Source organism: Balaenoptera acutorostrata, chromosome 9, assembly GCF_949987535.1.
Source record: "Balaenoptera acutorostrata chromosome 9, mBalAcu1.1, whole genome shotgun sequence".
NCBI classification, from domain to species: domain Eukaryota; kingdom Metazoa; phylum Chordata; class Mammalia; order Artiodactyla; family Balaenopteridae; genus Balaenoptera; species Balaenoptera acutorostrata.
This window is the reverse complement of record NC_080072.1, coordinates 54,894,847-54,914,850: the sequence shown is the minus strand read 5'-3', so window position 1 is coordinate 54,914,850 and position 20,004 is coordinate 54,894,847. Positions and strand designations below refer to the sequence as shown.

Here is a 20,004-nt window from a genome sequence, read left to right as displayed (position 1 = left end):
ATCATAAGCCCAGAAATAAATACAGGAATAAATCAGCTTAGCTCAGTTCACACGCTAACATTTTTCAGTAACCACCTCTCTCAGCCCTCTCCATAAAACTTTCTTTCGCTTGAGAAAGGGCTCATTCCTGGAAATGTGCCACCCCAGGGTAAGGCGAAGCACAGGGAAATGAAAAATGTTTTTGTATTCAGGCTCTAGTTCCTAGCCACAAGATAAAACATTTACATGAACCCACTCCCTGGAACACAGTAAATGGTCATTAACACATTAGCTATTTCAGTGGTTGGAAAATTGTAAAGAAGTATTTCTACTACTGAGACATGGTCTCAACTCCATTAACACTGACAAAAACAATGAGATGTTACTCTCTAGACAGTAGAAACATCCAAGGCTCTGTTAAAAGGGGACACACACACAGATAATGTCAGCGTGCTCTCAACATAATTCACTACCTCTAATTAATCTTGTAGGATGTTTATGCCAGTCTGTCCCTCACTAGTTTCACCTGAATAAATGAAAAGCACCCAATTTCTAATAAATACGTATCAGCAAACACCTTCAAAATATCACAGATAAAACTGTAGATAATTTAAATGTTCTTTATACTTTTCTAGAGTGTAATGGTTAAGAGAACAGGACATAGAAATGTGGATTCTAATCGCAGCTCTATAACGCTTAGGCAAACTCACTTCTGAGCATGAGGCTCTTTCTTCATCAGCAGCGCAATCAAATTCCCTTTTAGAGATGCTGAGGATTAAATGAGAATGTATATACCTAGAAATGAACACCACCTAGAGCACAGTATAACCCAAAATATAACGGTCATTATATTTTCTATGTGTAATAGAGAAAATGATCCTAAATACGTCCTTCTAAACCTCTAACCCTGAACTCCAGGTTGAGTCAATCAGGGTGCTGTCCTGTTAACAATCAGCCATCACCGTCACCAGATTTGCTCCCCCACAAGATATTTTCTTGGTTACTTCTGCCTGGGTCCTCCTGTTCTGGACCTCTCCTCACAAGTACAATTGAAACCAACAGGATTTTTAGGGAAAGCACACAAACACTGTGAACCAGACAGCCCTAAGAATCTATCAAGCAATGCTCTCATGGAGTGACATGACCATCAGTCTGAATACTGGATGTAGAGTCTAGTCAGGCCACAGGTCTTTTAAAAAGATTTTATTAAAGGTCTTTATAGAGCAACATCCAGACTCCAGATCCAGCGGCCAAGGAGACCCTGAAACCAAATAAAACAAATAAAGTACAATAAGAACAGAAAATACACCTGAATATCGGGTTTGCATGAAAATTAATACACAAAGAATGTCTAGAAACAAACAACACAACAGGCGCTGGGCACAGGAGAGGCTTGTTGTTACTGTTTTAAGGGGATTGCTTTAGAACAGCTAATTACTAGCAAGAGTGCCTTGAAAATTTTAAGTTAAGGGAGGACAATAAAGAAGAACTCTTATTTAAAACAGTGGTAAACGCAGGAACGTCTTAAAGAGACCAAAGGCACACACTCCTCCCAATAGCACACCATGTTAAATGAGTCCCTGGCTGTAACCTGTGTTCTCGCATGTAAAGCAAGTGTAATCCAATTTTTATTCACTAGGTGCTCTCACAGCATGGGACACAAGTGTTAACAAGGACAATGGAATAGGGTCCTATTCTGCCCCAAGAGGGCCTTACAGACATACCTATTATGCTGTGGGTACCGGCTGAGGCATGGCAGGCGGCTCTGGCTTCCCACCCTTCTGTTCGGAGATGGGAGTGGTGGGCAGTATTTCATCTTTGGGTTCCACAATGCTCACGTGATCAGGCAGGGGCTTCTTAGGGCCAATCTTACCAGTTGGGTCCCAAGGCAGCATGATCTTTACCTTGATGCCCAGCACACCTAGAAGATGCCATAGTTAAGACGGAGCTATGGTTCCATCACCCCCCACTACACGACGGGACAGGGCAGAAGGGAAAAAGGAAGTTATTCAAGCAGCCCTGGGTCTGGTCCCTTCTCAGACAAATGCCTCTGATCAATCAATGAAGAGGACACTTTTGCAAAAGGAACCCATGCACAGCACCACAGAACGTGGCACTGACAAGGACCAAGAGCAGGATGTGCCCTTTCTGACTCGTCATCGTGTCATCACTGAAGGGTACACTCGACCGAGTGGCCGAGACAAGGACAAACCAACTCTCTCCAACGAAGCTAAACAAAAAAATGCTCCACGACTCCCAGACAAATCCCCCAAACACTGAGGTGTGTATATAAAACCACATCTACCCGTTTAAAAAGCCCCTTGCCCCAAGCACTCCTGGCTGCTCACCCTGTCTGAGCAGCACGTGGCGCACGGCAGTATCAACATAGTAGTTAACGGGGTCCCCACTGTGGATCATCAGGCCATCCACAAACTTCATGGATTTAGCCCTCTGTCCTCGGAGTTTCCCCGACACCACGACCTCGCAGCCTTTGGCCCCACTCTCCATGATGAACCGCAGCACACCATAGCAGGCCCTTTGGGAGCACAAGAGACAAATGGCCATTTGTGTTATCACCAGACAGGATTGCTCAACCCCACCCTGCTAAAGAAAAAACACTCATTAGCCTGCACTGACTACTTTCAATGTTCCTTTAACGGAGAATAAGTTTGACCAGAGCCTGACCCAAGAGCTAGAAACTTTCTTCCACTCCCATCACACCTAATCTTAGGGAATTCCTCAGGGAAACACACCAAGTTCCTTCTAACCAAGTGCTTTCCAACCTTGGCTGCACACTAGGATCGTCTCAAGGTTAAAATGAACCACTCTTAAACTTTGGTGTGTGCAAAATTCACCTGGAGGGATTATGAAGACAGACTGCTGGGCCGCACCCCCCATTTCCCAATTCAGTGAGCCCGGGTTGGAGACTGAGAATTTTTTTTTTTTTTACATATTTATTGGAGCATAATTGCCTTACAATGGTGAATCAGTTATACATATACATATGTTCCCATATCTCTTCCCTCCCTCCCACCCCTCCAGGTGGTCACAAAGCACCGAGCTGATCTCCCTGTGCTATGCGGCTGCTTCCCACTAGCTATCTATTTTACGTTTGGTAGTGTATATATGTCCATGCCACTCTCTCACTTTGTCACAGCTTACCCTTCCCCCTCTCCATATCCTCAAGTCCATTCTCTAGTAGGTCTGTGAGACTGAGAATTTTTATTTCTAACCACTCCTCGGGTGATGGCAGTGATGCTGGCCCACGGACCAAACTTCTGAGAATCACTGTTCTAAGCGGCAGAGCTGGCATTCAAACCAGGTGGCCAGTCTTCTGCACATCCTTGCCTACAGCACTCCACCATGTCAACCTGTCTACAGCACAGCTCTAGCGTCCCTCCTCCGCTGAAAAACCCACTCCCCCGCACCACCCCGTTCTATTTTTGTTTTACTCCCAAAGCACACCCAGAATAGCTCTCCATCAGAGCACCCACCACTCTTTAAAACTTGATTCTTTACAAGTCTTTCTTACTAGGCTTCCAGTTCAGTGACGACATGGATTAGCAATATCTTATTGTTAAAACCCTCACAGACTAGCCGAGCCTGTCACATAAAAAGAGTTCATTTACTAAATGACCAAAATGCTGATATTCTGATCCACAAAAGGACACAACCATTAAAAATCTCAGCACGCTTACCTCCGCACAGCAAGGCCTCCTAGGAGTTTGTAACGCAGAGACTCTGCCTGGGCAATGGCACACAGACCTCTTGTGGCCACCTTTTCAGCATAAAGCTTTAAGAAGGAAACAAGGGACATCCTTAAACTTGTTACCTTTGCCACTGTTTTCAAATAAAAACCAGTACATCCAGGGGCTTCCCTGGTGGCGCAGTGGTTGAGAATCTGCCTGCTAGTGCAGGGGACACGGGTTCGAGCCCTGGTCTGGGAAGATCCCACATGCCGCGGAGCAGCTGGGCCTGTGAGCCACGACTACTGAGCCTGCGCGTCTGGAGCTTGTGCCCCGCAACAAGAGAGGCTGCGACAGTGAGAGGCCCGCGCACCGCGATGAAGAGTGGCTCCCGCTTGCCGCAACTAGAGAAAGCCCTCGCACAGAAACGAAGACCCAACACAGCCAAAAATAAATAAATTGATTAAAAAAAACAAAAACAAAACTGAGCTAAAACTCAAGCCCTCTTAAAAAAAAAAAAAAAAACCAGTACATCCATCATACAAGCATACGCCGTTTTATGTATCGTTGTACTACCCAAGTACTAAAGCACTTCTAATGCCCACACCTAACACACACTCAGTGACACAGGCTGAACTAGTCCTCATTGCCCCCCCACCCCCAGCTCTTTCTATGGCCGTACCAAGGAGACCGATGGGGCATCCAATCCCTCATATGTATCATTACTACACCCAAGGTGAATGTAAAATCCTGCTAACTGCTTATTAGAAGAACTTCAACAAAATACCAATCCATTTGTATTACTCACTGATCACAAATAACTTTCCAGGGTGATAATATGGGTTTTCAGAAGTACCATCCTAAAGAGCCATTTCCAGGCCCACAGGAACCTCTGGCATAAACCAGGACCACTCACCTCTACACTGCCCTCAGGGAAGCCAAATCTCTTCTGAACCACAGCAGTCAATTCCCGGATCCGCCGGCCCTTCTCACCAAGAACATTCTGTGTCCTGGGGAAAATAAAGAATGACAATTCACAGCTCTCGTAAAATTCCAGATGTGATTTTAAATCTTGCGCATGTGTGGTAGTAAAATCTCATTCATCTGACACAAGCCAAGTATAAATTTTGGATGACAAGAACTAGAGTTAATTTTTTTTCTAAATGCAGCTTAAAAAAATTACATTCACTAAGACTAAGTTCATTGGTTGTCCCCTTAAGTTTACAGAACAGACCACCTCAGTACAGATGACAATTATAGGTGATGGCCAGAAAAAATGAATTTTTACCTGGTGGCCAAGATAATGATTTCTGTCCTGGTTGGTGTAACTCGGACCTCAACTCCAGAGTACCCATCTTCAGCCAGCTCCCGAGTGAGAAACTCATTCAGTTCAGCTTTGAATATGCCGTCAGCAACAAACTAACCAAAAAGTAAATTCAAAGTTAGGATGTGGGCGCAGGCTCACTTTTTCTAGCCCAGTCTTTCAGCCAATGCAACCCTCATCAAAACTCAACACCTCCAACAAATGACCCATCATCGATTATTTTACCTTTGTTCCAGAGGGAACATGGCAACCCTTCTCAGACAAATGCCTCTAGGTCATCTTTTGGAAGTTACTTTGACCCAGGGCCCTTAAAACTGTGCCACAGAACGCAGCACAGAGTAGGGGCCACATGGACAAAGAGAACACCTCCAGTCAGACTCGTCATCTTCTCTTCACTGAAGGGTTTTAAAACTGTCATTTATATGTACACATGCTAAACAAAAAACTGCTCTTAAATGGCACATTTAGAACTAATTCAGCACAGCAGGAACACTATGTTTGCAACCAGCAAAAAGAGCAGATAGTGACTTTAGTTAAGCAGTCTCACCTGTAGACACAACCGGGCCCATGAGAAGAATCCCAGTCACCTTAATTATCGCCTTAATTATTCCCAGGTGTTTCACAACGTCGGCAAATCCTAACTCACAAAAGCTTGTGGATTTCACCTTAACATCGATGTCATGTGTACACAAAATGGCAAATTGTCTAAAAGCAAATGCACTTTACACATTTCTCTCCCATGGAAAAGCAAAAAATTAAACTCAAGGAAGCGTTTTCCCCAGGTCCCCCCTCCATTTCCCCAGAACTTTTCCTTGGCCCCAAATGGAACAAGAAATTGTCAGTAACCTTCCCGACTAAGGTCCTTGGGGTCAGAAGGCTGCACCCCGACAGGACTAGTAAAAAGGCAAGAATACACTGCTACCGCCCTTTCCCAAAGCCACAGTTAAGACGAGGGAAACGGCTCATGCCCTCAAAACACCACACGTTTACTAGTTTTATTGACCAAGAAATGCTCACAAGCGCCTTCTCCGGGGCAGGAGGGGTCCCCGGTGCTCATCTCTGCTCTCCGCCCGGAACCGGCAGAAATCTCTCTCTCCCATCCCCACCATACTGCGCTCGCCCGGCTCGGGCCTGCGCTCAATCAACCTCCATCCGCGGCCCACGGGAATGCCACGCGGCCCAGCCACTGCCCGAGGCATGGCAGGGAGCCGCGGGGCTCGCGACGGCACCCAGAGAAGCTCCTGACCGCGGGACTCCAAAGTTCCCTGCAACCGGGCCCCGGTGTGTCTCACCTTCCTCTTCTTGGATATCTGCACCGCCATCTTGCCGCCACGCGCCGCCGAAAGGAAAAGAAGTGGCGAGTGGGCGGAAGTGCGGATAAAGGGCTCTGTACGACGACAAAGAACTGCGCGACGTCGACGCCTGTAGGCGCTCATGGGAAATGTAGTTTTTACTTTAGGAAGGAGGTAAAAGGAGAGAGAAGAGTAATGGAGACACCTATAGGCAGAAACAGGATCAGATCAATCGGAACTTAAAAACTAGAAGGGAGCTTAGAGTCAAATTCTCATCAGTTTAAAAACGAGCAACGGCCGACAGAGATGGAAATTACAGGCATAAGCTCACACAACAAATGCATAGAACCCTGGTCCCTACACTTTACGCTGTAATGCAAATCGGCTGAAAGCCCTCAATGAAATTCATTGAGGCGCCTATCTCTTCCAATCTATGTCCATTTCCTCTGTTCCAAATGATAATAATAATAGTATCTAATATGTATTAAATATTCTAAGGACTGGTTTTTTTCCGCCTAAGGACTGTTTAATGACCTTTATATTATTAACCCATTTACCTCTACCTCACTTTCATAAAGTCTGTCACAACTTGTAACAGAAGTCACAATAGTGGCTCACAATTTTTGGGGGGGGGCTTCCCTGGTGGCGCAGTGGTTGAGAATCTGCCTGCCAATGAAGGGGACACGGGTTTGAGCCCTGGTCTGGGAAGATCCCACATGCCGCGTAGCAACTGGGCCCGTGAGCCACAACTACTGAGCCTACGCGTCTGGAGCCTGTGTTCCGCAACAAGAGAGGCCGTGATAGTGAGAGGCCCGCGCACCGCGATGAAGAGTGGCCCCCGCTCGCCTCAACTAGAGAAAGCCCTCGCACAGAAACGAAGACCCAACACAGCTAAAAATAAATAAATAAATTAAAAAAAAATCTATTAAAACAATTCTTTTTCAATTAAAAAAATTTCCCCTCACATTTTATTACGAAAAATTTCAAGCGTACAGAAAAGTTGGAAGGATTGTACAGTGCACACCCATATATTCATCACCTCGGTGCTGCAATTAACATTTTTGCTCTATTTGCTTTATTACATATGTATCCATCCCTCTATCCACACAACGATGCATCTTTTGATGCATTTCAAAGCTACTTGAAGACATCAGCACACTTCACTCCTTAACACTTCACCAACAGGTTTTTTTTCCAGCTTTATTAAGAAATAATTGACATACATCAATGTATAAGTTTAAGGCATACAACATAATGGCTTGATTTACATACATCATGAAATGGCTTGTGGTAATCAAGAAATGATTACCACAAAAGGTTCAGCTAACATCCATCATCTTATATAGATACAAAAAAAAAGAAAGAAAAATTTTTTCCTTGTGATGAACAGTTTTATTTTAAATCTGAATAGTTTGCCTCCATTTAAAAATCAGATTTCTCTATAAAACTAGGTTTTCTTAAAAATATAGAAAAGTCTAGCAAAATACTGGGCCCACATTTCCTCATAGCAGCACTCTCCTTCCCTATTATATGGAAAAGGGTTTTTCAATGTGCCAAGGTCTCTGGCAGCTTCACTTACTTATTGTCTGGTCCTAGAAGCCATTTGAGCTTTTCCCCAGCACTGAAACAACTCTGATGCTGAGCTCTGTCCTAAAATCATGGAATTAACAGAGTTCTGGGGGGAGCTGTACAGAGGGACCAGGGAAGATAGAAAGAATTGGATGAACCAAAAAGACATGCTGTGGACCTGCTGTGCCTTGGTGATGGATTGAGGTTGAGGGGGGAATTGAGAATGACACCAGGGGTGGATGCTTAGTGACAACGCTCACTGAGGTAAGGAAATCAGGAACAGGCTTTTTTCTCCATGTGTCATCTCTCTCTGTCACTTCCTCTAGGATTGGGCCTCTCCTAGTTGCTCCCATAACACTCATCTCACTGGGTTGGAATGGCCTGTCAATACATTTCTCCCACTAGACTGTAAGCTCCGTAAGAGCCGAGACCAAGCCTGTTTTGTTCATTACATCCAGAGTCTAGGATATGGCCTGGCTCAGGCCCAGTGTCAATCAAAGTTTGATTATCAAGCAAATCAATGCATGAATTCTAGATCACTTTTTGGTTGTGTGGTTCATATGAATTTGCTTACAAGTGCCATATCTTACCTGGGTTGCCCACAAAACCAAGTTGTAGAGACTCAAAGCTGAGGATCAGACCATGGCAAGTTCTTTGAGGTAAACGTCACCTCTGGAGTCTCCACAGTAGCTCATCTGCTGCCCTTCCCCAATGACACAAGAGGATGCCTGCCTGGGTATTGTCCTCTGGTCCCAGGAGAAAGCCCATGAAGGAAACCTTTATCTTTATCATAATGCCTTTCACTTTATCTAACTATTATTAAGAAGACATTATATTACTCAAAATAACGCTGTAAAAATAATAGTAGTCACAATACACTGAATTCTTTTTTTTTTTTAATTTTTAATTTTTATTTTTTTTGGCTGCGTTGGGTCTTCATTGCTGTGCGAGGGCTTTCTCTAGTTGCGGTGAGTGGGGGCTACTCTTCGTTGCGGTGTGTGGGCTTCTCATTGCAGTGGCTTCTCTTACTGCAGAGCACGGGCTCTAGGCACACAGGCTCAGTAGTTGTGGCACATGGGCTCAGTAGTTGTGGCGCACGGGCTTTGTTGCTCCACGGCATGTGGGATCTTCCCAGACCAGGGCTTGAACCCGTGTCCCCTGCATTGGCAGGCGGATTCTTAACCACTGTGCCACTAGGGAAGTCCTGAATTCTTTTTTTAAAAAGAATATTTATTTATTTATTTGGCAGCACTGGGTCTTCGTTGCGGCACGCCGGATCTTCGTTGCCATGTGCAGGATCTTTGTTACAGCATGCAGGGTCTTTAGTTGCGGCATGCAAACTCTTAGTTGCGGCATGTGGGATCTAGTTCCCTGACCAGGGATCTAACCCAGGCCCCCTGCATTGGGAACTCAGAGTCTTAGCCACTGGACCACCAGGGAAGTCCCTACACTGAATTCTAATTAAAAGTTGGCGGCTTCCCTGGTGGCGCAGTGGTTGAGAAGCTGCCTGCCAATGCAGGGCACACGGGTTCAAGCCCTGGTCTGGGAAGATCTCACATGCCGCGGAGCAACTGGGCCCGTGAGCCACAACTACTGAACCTGCGCGTCTGGAGCCTGTGCTCCGCAACAAGAGAGGCTGCGACAGTGAGAGGCCCGCGCACCACGATGAAGAGTGGCCCCCACTTGCCACAACTAGAGAAAGCCCTCACACAGAAACGAAGACCCAACACAGCCAAAAATAAATTAATTAATTAAAAAAAAAATCACCTGACTCTTCATTTAAAAAAAAAAAAAAAAAGTAAGTTGGGACCGGGCTTCCCTGGTGGCGCAGTGGTTGAGAATCCGCCTGCCAATGCAGGGGACATGGGTTCGAGCCCTGGTCCGGGAGGATCCCACATGCCGCAGTGACTAAGCCCGTGGGCCACAACTACTGAGCCTGCACTCTAGAGCCCGCCAGCCACAACTACTGAGCCCGTGTGCCACAACTACTGAAGCCCACGCGCCTAGAGCCCATGCTCCACAGCAAAGAGAAGCCACCGCAATGAGAAGCCCGCACACCACAACAAAGAGTAGCCCCCGCTCACGCAACTAGAGACAGCCCGCGTGCGCAGTAATGAAGACCCAATGCAGCCAAAAATAAATAAATAAATTTAAAAATAAATAAATAAATAAATAGAGTGAGTGACGGTGGGTGTGCCTGTCTCCCTGCTCAGTGAGGTGGGAGGACAGAGGAGCCCTTCTGCTTAACCAGGCTGTGTAGGTCTTGCTTCCCGAGGACCTCTCCTGGGGTGAGCATCTAGCTGGGCTGAGTGTTCAGCGATTTATGTTTTTTTCCTGCAAGACCTCTGAATAAGCCAACAACTTTTTCCAGTGTTCAACCGAAGAATCAGGGATCTGTGCCAGTCCTAGAGGGAAAACTGGAATGACAGAGAGAAGGTAGGTACATCAGTCTCCACTAGACAAAGCGGTCCCCAACCTTTTTGGCACCAGGGACCAGTTTCATGGAAGACAATTTTTCCACGGACAGGATGTGGGGGGAATGGTTCAGGCAGTAATGCGAGTGATGGGGAGCGGCAGGTGAAGCTTTGCTGGTCCGCCGCTCACCTCCTGCTGTGCAGCCCGCTTCCTAACAGGCTGCAGACCGACACTGGTCCAGGGGTTGGGGAGTCCTGCACTAGAGCACCTCTTAAGAGATTATTGTTTTAGGATAATATCGACTATATTTGGTCATCACTTCCTTTAGATAATAATGCCTCCAAGCGAGATACGATGACGCCATCAAATTCTCAATGATTTGATTAAAATTCATCAGTGACTCACTCTGGGCCTTGAACTGAGTCTCTGGATATCAAGAGAACAATACTATAGAATAAATTTTTAAAGAACTTTAATTAATTAATTAATTAATTTATTTATTGGCCTCGCTGCATGGCTTGTGGGATCTTAGTTCCCCAACCAGGGATCGAACCTGGGCCCATGGCAGTGGAAGTACTGAGTCCTAACCACTGGATTGCCAGGGAATGCCCCAAGAATTTAAAAAATTTATTGTTTTGTATCATTGCTAAAAGACTCACACTTCTGTTACCCCTACTTCTGATAAAAATAAGATCCAGTGTACAGAAGGGTGTGAGAAAGAGAGCATCCTCCCCCTGTAGGTGGGGTGTAAACTGGGCTTCCTTTGGGAAGGCAGCTTGACGGTACCTACTCTAACTTAAGATGTCAATTCCCTTTGGCCCAGCAAATATGTTCATTTTTATCTACTCCAGAGAAACACACAAATGTAAATGAAAGTGGTGCAAGAATGTTTATTATGGTACTATTAGTAACAATGAAAACATAAATTAAGAACAGCCTGAAAGCCCTGCAGTAGGGAAATAGTTATGGAATATTATGTAGTGATAAAAAGAATGAGGTGAATATATGTAGGTACGTGAAACGAGCACCAAGAAATATCACTGTGACCAAACTTATTTTCAGAACAATATGGACTGTGTAATATTTACGTACAATAAAATAAAACGGATATGCATATAAACACATAGGAGGATCTATACCCAACCGATAGATAACTAAGCTTACTTGGGGAATTGCAATAGTATTGGGGGAGCTTTAGGGGCAATTTACTTTATTGCTTGACTTTTCTTATAATAAAATATTTTCATGTATCACTTGTGAAATTTATTTTTTTATTTTTTGGCCATGCCACACGTCATGCAGTACCTTCCCCGACCAGGGATCGAACCCATACCCTCTGCATTGGGAGCGCAGAGTCTTAACCACTGGACCACCAGGGAAGTCCCACTTGTGAAATTTAAAATGAATAAAAATGGAAAAATATTCAAGGGCCGCATACAGATAGGATTTCTGATCACGTGGCTTGTGAAACAATGTGAATGTCCCAGCCTCCAACACCAAATCCCATAATCCTTTCTTCTGGAAGCTCAGGATAAAGAAAAGTTTATTCTCTTAATCAGACTATAAATCTGTACTGTCCCATATGGCAGCCACTGGCCTGGCAGGGCTACTGAGCACTTGAAATGTGGCTGGTCTGAGTGGAAAAGGGCCATAAGTGTAAACTCCAGACTTCAAAGTATAAAAAAAAAAACAACTCAATTTTCATATTGGTTACATGGTGAAACAATAACGTTTTAGATACGTTGAGTTAAATAAAATATGCTATTATAGTTAAGCTCACCTGTTTCTTCTGCTTTTTTTTTTCATGTGGCTACTAGAAAATTTAGTTACATATATGGCTTCCACTAGTGGCTCTTATATTTCCCTTGGATAATGCTACTGTAATCCTTTCAACCACAGAAATCAATGATGTCTTTCTTCTCTGTTTCCATGAGATTAGGCACAGTGATTGGCAGAGAGTAGGCACTTAGTAATTGTTCACAGACTTAATGAACAGAAGATTACAGTGGAGTGTTACATACCAATCTTGTTTACCTGTTTGCCTGGGGCACTGGGAAACTCAGAACTGTTTCAGCTCGGTGGATTCCTGGAATCCCACCCTGGCCCAGATCAGCTCTAGACTGGAGCTAGGGTGGACGAGGCCCCTCAGGCAGAATTCAGTATTGTTCCTGGAGTAAGGAAAGTGAGACTGTCACAGCCCCCTCTTCCATATACACAAGCCCTTTTTCTTCTATAAACTGAGGCCCAACGAAGTCCAACAAATGAATAGAGCCAAACTCAGTGAGAACAACCATTTAACCTTGTTCAGGTTCTTCTGAGCAAACTTCCTGTGTGTCACTGGATCCATACAGCGGCCTGGGGTATGGATTTAAATCCCTGCCTTTGGGACCAGCCAAAACATCCTTCAGTTTGAATGATATTTTAGAGAAACTCTGGGTTTTTCATTCAGCAAAAGTTTTCTAAGCATCTATTCAGTGTGGCATAGTGTTTAAGTTCACAGACTTGAGCCAGATGGCCTGGGTTCACATCGCTGGTCTGATTGTTTGCCAGCTATGTGACCTTGGTCAAGTGATCTCTGCATAATTTTCCTCATCTGTGAAATGGGATGGAAATAATAATTAACCCACCCCATAGAGTGGTGGTGAGATTAAATTAATTAATACAGGGAAAGTGCTTAACACATAGTAAAGCATCTGGAACATAGTAATGTTACCGAAAGTGGAGGCCCAGCTGCTTGCACCGCTCAAAAGCCAATAAGGAGGCAAAGTTGGTGGAAATGAAAGTTTGCTTTATTTTGGAGGCTGGCAATCTTAGGAGGGGGGAGGGCGGACTCCCATCCAAAGGCCGACTCCCCGCCACTGACCATCAGTGGGCTAGAGCTTTTATAGACAGAGGGAGGGGGCTACATTCAGAAACAGCACAGTCAGCTCTGAAAGTCATCTTGAAATTAGTCATGCAGTGGTCTGATCAGTGTCATCTTGATTGTTTTAAGTACAGTTAGTCTTTAGTTCCAGGGTCGGTTTGTTCCCATTTCTTTGAGGCCAAGTCTCAGAATTGTGGCAGTTTATGTCATGGTTATAGTCTGGTCATCATGAAGTTAACTTTTTCCACCTGGTGGGGCTTTCAGTATCTATAAGACAGCTCCCAGGATATGGCTCAGAATGTTAAAAATAGCCCTTGAAGAGGAGCTAAAGGACTATGCTTAATGACTTAACTATTATTATTTAGTCTTGTTGGACTGCTTTCCTTTGTTTCTGCATTTCCTCACTTCTCTGATTAAACTTATTCTTTGGCTAAAGTTTTTCCACAGACAAAAGGCAGGCTGAGGACATGGGGGGCAAGGACCATAGGCTCCTGCTCCGTTTCAGTAAGTGTTCAGTTAGCATTAGTTACTATTACTTGGAACCACTGCCTATGTCAGGTCCTGGGGACACTGATGAATCTGACACTGCTCTTGCCCTCCAGGAACTCAGAGCTGGGGCTGGGGGCTGGGGATACAGACAAGTAAATAAGTGTGATAAGCATCATAAGTATCAAAATAGGGACAATAGGGCACTGAGGAGGGCAGGGTGTTGGAAAAGATGTCACAGAGCTCCAATCCTTGGACTGAGGCTCACAGGATACTCAGGTGGTTGCCAGACAGACAGACACATGAGGCAGAATGAATGGGAGCAAAAGAAGGACTCCCCCTGCCCCCACCATTATGAAACTAGTTTTCTTATTCAAAAAATAAAATACATTCATAAAAAACATTGAAAAGATAGAGAAGCAAATGAAAACAACAGTCTTCTGGTTAAGCAGTGTAAACATTTTGGGATACGTGTTTCCAGATCTCTTTCCAGGCAGTGAGATGCACTGTGATGAATGGTGTGCACCTGCAATGTCACACAGATGGGGTTACCGCAATGCACGGGTGCCATGAAGGATGCTGGTGTCCTACCAGGAGGGTGCCGAGGGAGTGGACAGCTTGGTCAGAGGTGGGGCAGTGGGGAAATAATGAAGCCAGCTCAATCTGTTTCATATCCCAGTGCTACCACTTACAAGCTTTGTGATCTCAAGCAAGTCACTTAACGTTTCTGAGTCTCAGATTCTTCATCTGGAAAGTGGAGAAATGATCATTAACCTCATAGGATTTCTATGATTGAATTAAATGGTGTCTTTATATTTTTATTTTTTAAAATTAATTAATTTATTAATTTATTTATTGGCTGCATTGGGTCTTCGTTGCTGTGTGTGGGCTTTCTCTAGCTGCGGCGAGCGGGGGCTACTCTTTATCGCAGTGCGTGGGCTTCTCATTGCAGTGGCTTCTCTTTGTTGCGGAGCACTGGCTCTAGGCATGCGAGCTGCAGTAATTGTGGCACACGGGCTCAGTAGTTGTGGCTCGTGGGCTCTAGAGCGCAGGCTCAGTAGTTGTGGTGCACAGGCTTAGTTGCTCTGTGGCATGTAGGATCTTCCCGGACCAGGGCTCAAACCCGTGTCCCCTGCATTGGCAGGCGGATTCTTAACCACTGCGCCACCAGGGAAGTCCCTAAATGGTGTCTTTAAAGCATTGATCATAGTGCCTAGCATGTGGAAAGTGTTCATTAAGTGGGACAGATTATCACGGCTTTTAAGGCAAATAAAGAACTTGGCATTTAGGTTTATGCTAGTCTTCAGTGTTTTTGGTTAGGGTGTCACCTTGCCAACACTAACACATAGGCCCACACCTCTGCTCTTTGCAGAAGGCCGTAACACACCAGTACCTTTCACACACACCAGGTGCTATTTGCTACGTAGGGCAGAGAAATCTTTCTTTAAAGAAAGATGTGGGGAAAATTGGGTCAGAGGTCAGGCTGCAGAAGCAGAAAGACATGGCCAAGGGAGAGAAAAAGGCCAAGGAGGTCCCAACTCATCAGGCTTCTTCCAGGGGTGTGAGATCAGCCTCTGGTCAGGGGAGATGCTGCCTGACGACAGCTGTAACAGGGACCTGCCCAGGGCCAGTAAGGGCTAGGAGGGAGAGGGCAGGGGGTAGGCAGGCAGGTAAAAAAGACCAGCTGGACCTTTCCTGAGTGGATGTTACCAAGCCCAGCTCAAGGACGGGGAACACAGCTGCAGTACCCAGAAAGAGTTAAGTTTGTCCAGTTTGATCTTAGAACATGAAATTCCCCCTTTCCTAAACCGGCTCTCCCAAAGCTCTGCATATGTCTTCCTCTGGCGTTCACAACTGGCAACTACAGTGCCTTGTTCAACCTCTTTCCCAGAAAGGGGCGGGACTGCTGCTCTCCCCGCAGAAGTTCTCCACCCCTTCAGCTGGTCCACTGGCCAAGTGGGCATCTTTGGCTAACCCCATTCAAGGGCCTGAGAATGTGGGACAAAACATAGCTAGGGAGGTGAGAGTCCTCCACAGAAACAAGAGGCAGGAGGCTGGCTTAGCAGAATCTGACTAGCGGAGTCCACACATTAGGGCTGAATTTACCATGACTCCTTTCAGGTGACTGGAGAACAGGAACAAGATGGTAACAAGCCAGTGCTACCAACTGCCTAGCTTCCTACCCAGAGCCAGGTCGTGTGAAGGGGCGGTTCGTTAGCTCGGAGACAAAGGGAGAGGACAAGAGCCAAGGGCTGGCGTGCGGCCAACACAGGGGTATGACGGGGGCTGGCTGCCTCTTTCTTAACAGTGAGTGCTTTGGCTTTTTGTAGAGAAGCCATTAGAATCATCTGATCTTGTTCTCCAGACCCTGATTCCACAGGCTCAGAAGATTCAGAAGGGGTTCAGGCTCCAAGTAACCTCTGCTTAGCCTTGTGCTTCCCCAGAGAGTCATGGCCATGTTTACCTTGTGAATGTTGCAGGTCTCCACACAGTCAACAAGCACTGGGGAGGACTGGGGGCAGTGGAACTCGCCTCCACTGCTGGGGGGAATGTTAATTAGCACAACTGCCTTGGAAAGTTTGGTATCCTGAGGAATGTGGGTGGTGCATCCCCAAACCCCAGCAATTCCACTCCTGGGTATACAGCCCAGAGCCCTGATCTTCAAATTTTTGTGCTCGCATTCTCTCTACAAGAATTTGAAGGATGCGGTTTTCTTTTGTACATTCTAAGTTATGTAGAACTTTAACATAGGTAGAACTTTTCACCCTTAGTTTAAACAAACTTGAAAAGACTATTATTTCCAGTATTATCGTAATGTCAACTCTTTGAGGTAAAGCAGTTAGTCATTCTTTTAAATGTATCCATAGGAATATAAATGCCACAGTGATTTGAACCCACAATTATCCACTTTAAAGGTAGACAACAAGTTTTTCTTGAACAGTTGCACGTTATAGATTGTTTTATTTTCTCCTTGAACTTATATTTCCATTCTGCACAGCCCTAGGAATATCTTCATGTGCCCTGGAAAATCCAGAGTTCCCTGTGAAGTGGATCCATGACCTGTCCCCCATTCACTCTGAGTTAACTCGGGTTTGTCTCAGCGGAGTGATTTTCCAGGAAGATCCCAAACCAGCTGGGTGTTCTTCTAGCTTGGTGACCCGTTGAAATTTAGTTCCTTTCCATTACCCTTTGTTTGTTCATCAAGAAGAGTCTGAACCAGGGTCCTAGCATGCAGGGGCACAGGTGCTTCTAACCACAACACTCTTAAAAGATTGCTGCTTATGTAAACAACAGGGAATTTCACACACTAATAATTACATATATCGAGAGCTTATAATGTACCAGGCACTGCTCTAAGTACTTTATAAACATTATTGCCCGATAATCCTCACCATGCAGTTTAACCTATTTATCACACTATAACCCATTTTACCAACAAAAGGAAAGTGTCTTCTAAGACCCAAAATCTATCCCCCTAAATAAAATTACTTATGAATATCCAGGAATTTAAAGGATTAGGCAACCTCATTTTCCAGACGTTACTGATAATTTTCCACCAATAAGAAGCCACAGTTGGAGAAGTTAAGAGAAGTTGAAGATGTCTTCATTTTAATTGTAATGAGACCTATTGAGAAGATAGTAACCAGGGACCAGAATGATTCTTAAATTCTTTCCTTAAAGAGACTTTGAATTAACTACAGTCAAAACAGGACACTAGATGAGTGAAATAAATGTTTGAGGACCACAAAGTGTTTCAGGATACCTAGTCCAGTCCAGTCCCATCGCGAAGATGGGATGGCTGCTGAAGAGCAGGACAGCTTGGAAGAGGGACCGCTAGAGGGCGGCAGAGCACAGCGAGCCCGCACCGGTCACGGGAACCCCAACCGCGGCCCTGATGTCGAGAGAAGCCAAATGAAAAAGCCTGGCGGGCCTAGGGCGTGGGGAGAGGGGGGCGGCGGTGGGGGAACTGACCGCCTATCCCACAGCTTCTCCTGAAGGGCAAGGGAGGCAGGTGCCTGGAAGAAGGTTATGGACCAGCGGTGTCCAACAGAAATAACAACATGAGCCACTTACGTAATTTCAAGTTTTCTAGTAGCCACTTTATACAAGAAAAAAAAAGGAACAGGTGACATTAATTTTAACATTTTAAAATTTACCCACATATATCCAAAATGTTATCATTTCAACACATAATTAATATAAAAATTATTGAGATAGCTTACTTTAAAAAATGTTGGTATTAAGTCTTTGAAAACCGGTGTGTATATTCTATTCACTACAGCACTTCTCAGTTTGGACTAGCCATGTTTCAAGGGTTCAGTAGCCACTCGTGACTATAGATATTTAATTTCTTCCAGGTAAGTACTTCCTGCAGGACAAAGGCCTTATGAGGATTCCAGTAGCATCCTAGGGAAAAGGTCAGGCCAAGGACCCCTTCTGGCCCAGCCTACAGCCTTGACCTACACCCCCAACCCCTCCCCCAAAACACCTCCTGTACAGGTTTCTGCCGGGGCGCTGCTACCTCTCTGCTCATCTCTCAGGCCCCTCCTTGCTACACAGAGCTGCTTACTGAAATGCAGCTCAGCATGTCAGGCCCTAGATTAGGAAACTTTCATGGCTCCTGGTGTCCCTTCCGCTCTCCTCTGGTCTGCGACCAGAGATGGTCAGTCTTAAAGAGGTTTGAGAGTTTAGATCGTTTACCTTCAGTGATTGGGAAGATGATAACAGCAATTGCTAGATTGGATTGTATATTCAGTTTCCCACTGAGAGAGGCAGACCCTCAGAGAGGTGAGGGCAGGCTCTGCTATCACCAAGCCTGGTGTGGATCCCAGCTGTAGTTGCCTTGGGCAAATGGCTTAAAGCTGTCTCTGTGCCTCAGTTTTCTTATCTGTAAAATAGAGGTAATAATAGTCCTTATCCAATAGGCATGTTGTGAGGATTAAATGAGATACTTATAACAGTGCTTGGCACATAGGAAGAGCTAAATAAATATTAACTCTTAAAAATCAACTTTTGCATAACTGCATGTTAACCCTTTTAAACAATTATTATTTGGCAAAATACATAAACTGTTGAGAACTGCCAGCTGCTGTATTGGACCTGGAGTTGCTCCGATTAAACCTTTGTTTGTGGTGCCTGGATTGGGCTGTTATGATAGTACCTCCTGTCACCAGCCAAATGGATCCCATCATTATCAGTCTGCCAGCTACAATTTTTAAACAACATAAAGAAAAAGTTTACCAATTAAAATACCTTTAAAAATAATTTAGTTATTTGCTAATAAATGGCTAATGCTTATTGAATACTTGCAAAGTGCCAGGTGGGTTTTTTTTTTTTTTTTAACGTGCTCTAATGCATTGAATTTCCACAACAACTTTATGAATTAGAGTCTATATTTTACAGATGAGGAGACAGGTCACACAAGTAGGAGGTGGCAGAAGTTAGATTCAAATCCAGACAGCCTGGCTGCAGAGTCAGCATGGGCCACCCTTTTCTACTTTTCACCAGCAAAATCTATTCCTTCAACCCTTAGGCCTTGTGTGAAGCTCCTTCCCCCAGCTCAGCCCCACCCCTGGGCCTGTGTGCTCCTGGTCCTGTGTTCCCAGAGGTGCTTGGGTCAGACCGCCAGTCACCTGTCATGTGACATCGCCATGAGTTATGCTGGAATCTAGTTCCTCATACCAGCGTGTCAGCCTCCTGCCTGGTGACAAGGCCCAGGCCCAGGCCCAGGCCCAGGGTAGGGAGCTGGATAGGTTTGATTTCTGGCTCTGGAACCTACTTTGTGGGTGCCTTAAACAAAAAGCTTAATTTGCTGTGCCTCAAAGGTGTCATGAGTGCTTTTGGCCCTATGTGTAAAGTTCCTGACACATAGTGGATGTTTTACAAATCCTGGCTTCTTAGCATCAAAGATAATGACTGTGTTATATTTTTCTCTGAATTAAAATATGTTAGTTTCCTTACAACCATAAAATGGCATAATCAGTAAATTGATATGGAAGGCAATTTGGTTACAACCTGAAACTCATTAAATACACTTGCCCTTTGACCCAGCAATTGCATTTCTAGGGAATTATATACAACTATATTCCCATATGTGAGAAACTATATATGCACAAGAAAGTCATTGTAAGAAAAGGTTGGGAGCCACCAAACTGTCAAACATTAGGAAACTGTTTAAACAAATTGTAATATATCCATCAGATGGGATATGATGAAATCATGAACAAGAATGACATGGCTCTATGTACAGTGGGAGGAACCACTTTCCAAAAAAAAAGAGCAAAGTGCAGAAGAGTGTGGAAAATGTTACAATTTGTATAAAAACTAAAAAGAAAGGCTATATGTGTAAGTACTTATATGTAGATTGAATATCTCTGGAAGGAAATGCCA

At 44.8% G+C, this 20,004-nt stretch overlaps 1 protein-coding gene and 2 non-coding genes across 3 annotated transcripts; all 3 read right to left on the bottom strand.

Annotated features, from left to right (window-relative positions):
• Positions 1-1,169: 1,169 nt before the first annotated feature.
• RPS3 (ribosomal protein S3) lies at positions 1,170-6,404 on the bottom strand. Its single transcript, XM_057553825.1, has 7 exons — positions 6,282-6,404; positions 4,954-5,084; positions 4,582-4,675; positions 3,678-3,772; positions 2,328-2,515; positions 1,704-1,900; positions 1,170-1,240 (listed from the first exon to the last, which is right to left on the bottom strand). Exons 1-6 carry the CDS (start codon positions 6,309-6,311, stop codon positions 1,707-1,709), a joined length of 732 nt encoding a protein of 243 aa, XP_057409808.1. The 5' UTR covers positions 6,312-6,404; the 3' UTR covers positions 1,170-1,240; positions 1,704-1,706.
• On the bottom strand, positions 2,011-2,155 carry LOC114236680 (small nucleolar RNA SNORD15). The gene has a single exon (XR_003622554.1). It is a non-coding gene; the product is annotated as a small nucleolar RNA SNORD15 (small nucleolar RNA).
• On the bottom strand, positions 5,241-5,390 carry LOC114236681 (small nucleolar RNA SNORD15). Its single transcript, XR_003622555.1, has one exon. It is a non-coding gene; the product is annotated as a small nucleolar RNA SNORD15 (small nucleolar RNA).
• Positions 6,405-20,004: the final 13,600 nt, after the last annotated feature.

Excerpts from the sequence above, each read along its gene's own strand:
- RPS3 (XM_057553825.1), bottom strand. The coding sequence starts at position 6,311 with ATGGCGGTGCAGATATCCAAGAAGAGGAAG. Across the intron at positions 3,773-4,581 it reads TCCCTGAGGGCAGTGTAGAG|CTTTATGCTGAAAAGGTGGC; the intron begins GTGAGTGGTCCT and ends TCCTTCTTAAAG. Across the intron at positions 1,901-2,327 it reads CCACGTGCTGCTCAGACAGG|GTGTGCTGGGCATCAAGGTA; the intron begins GTGAGCAGCCAG and ends GGCATCTTCTAG.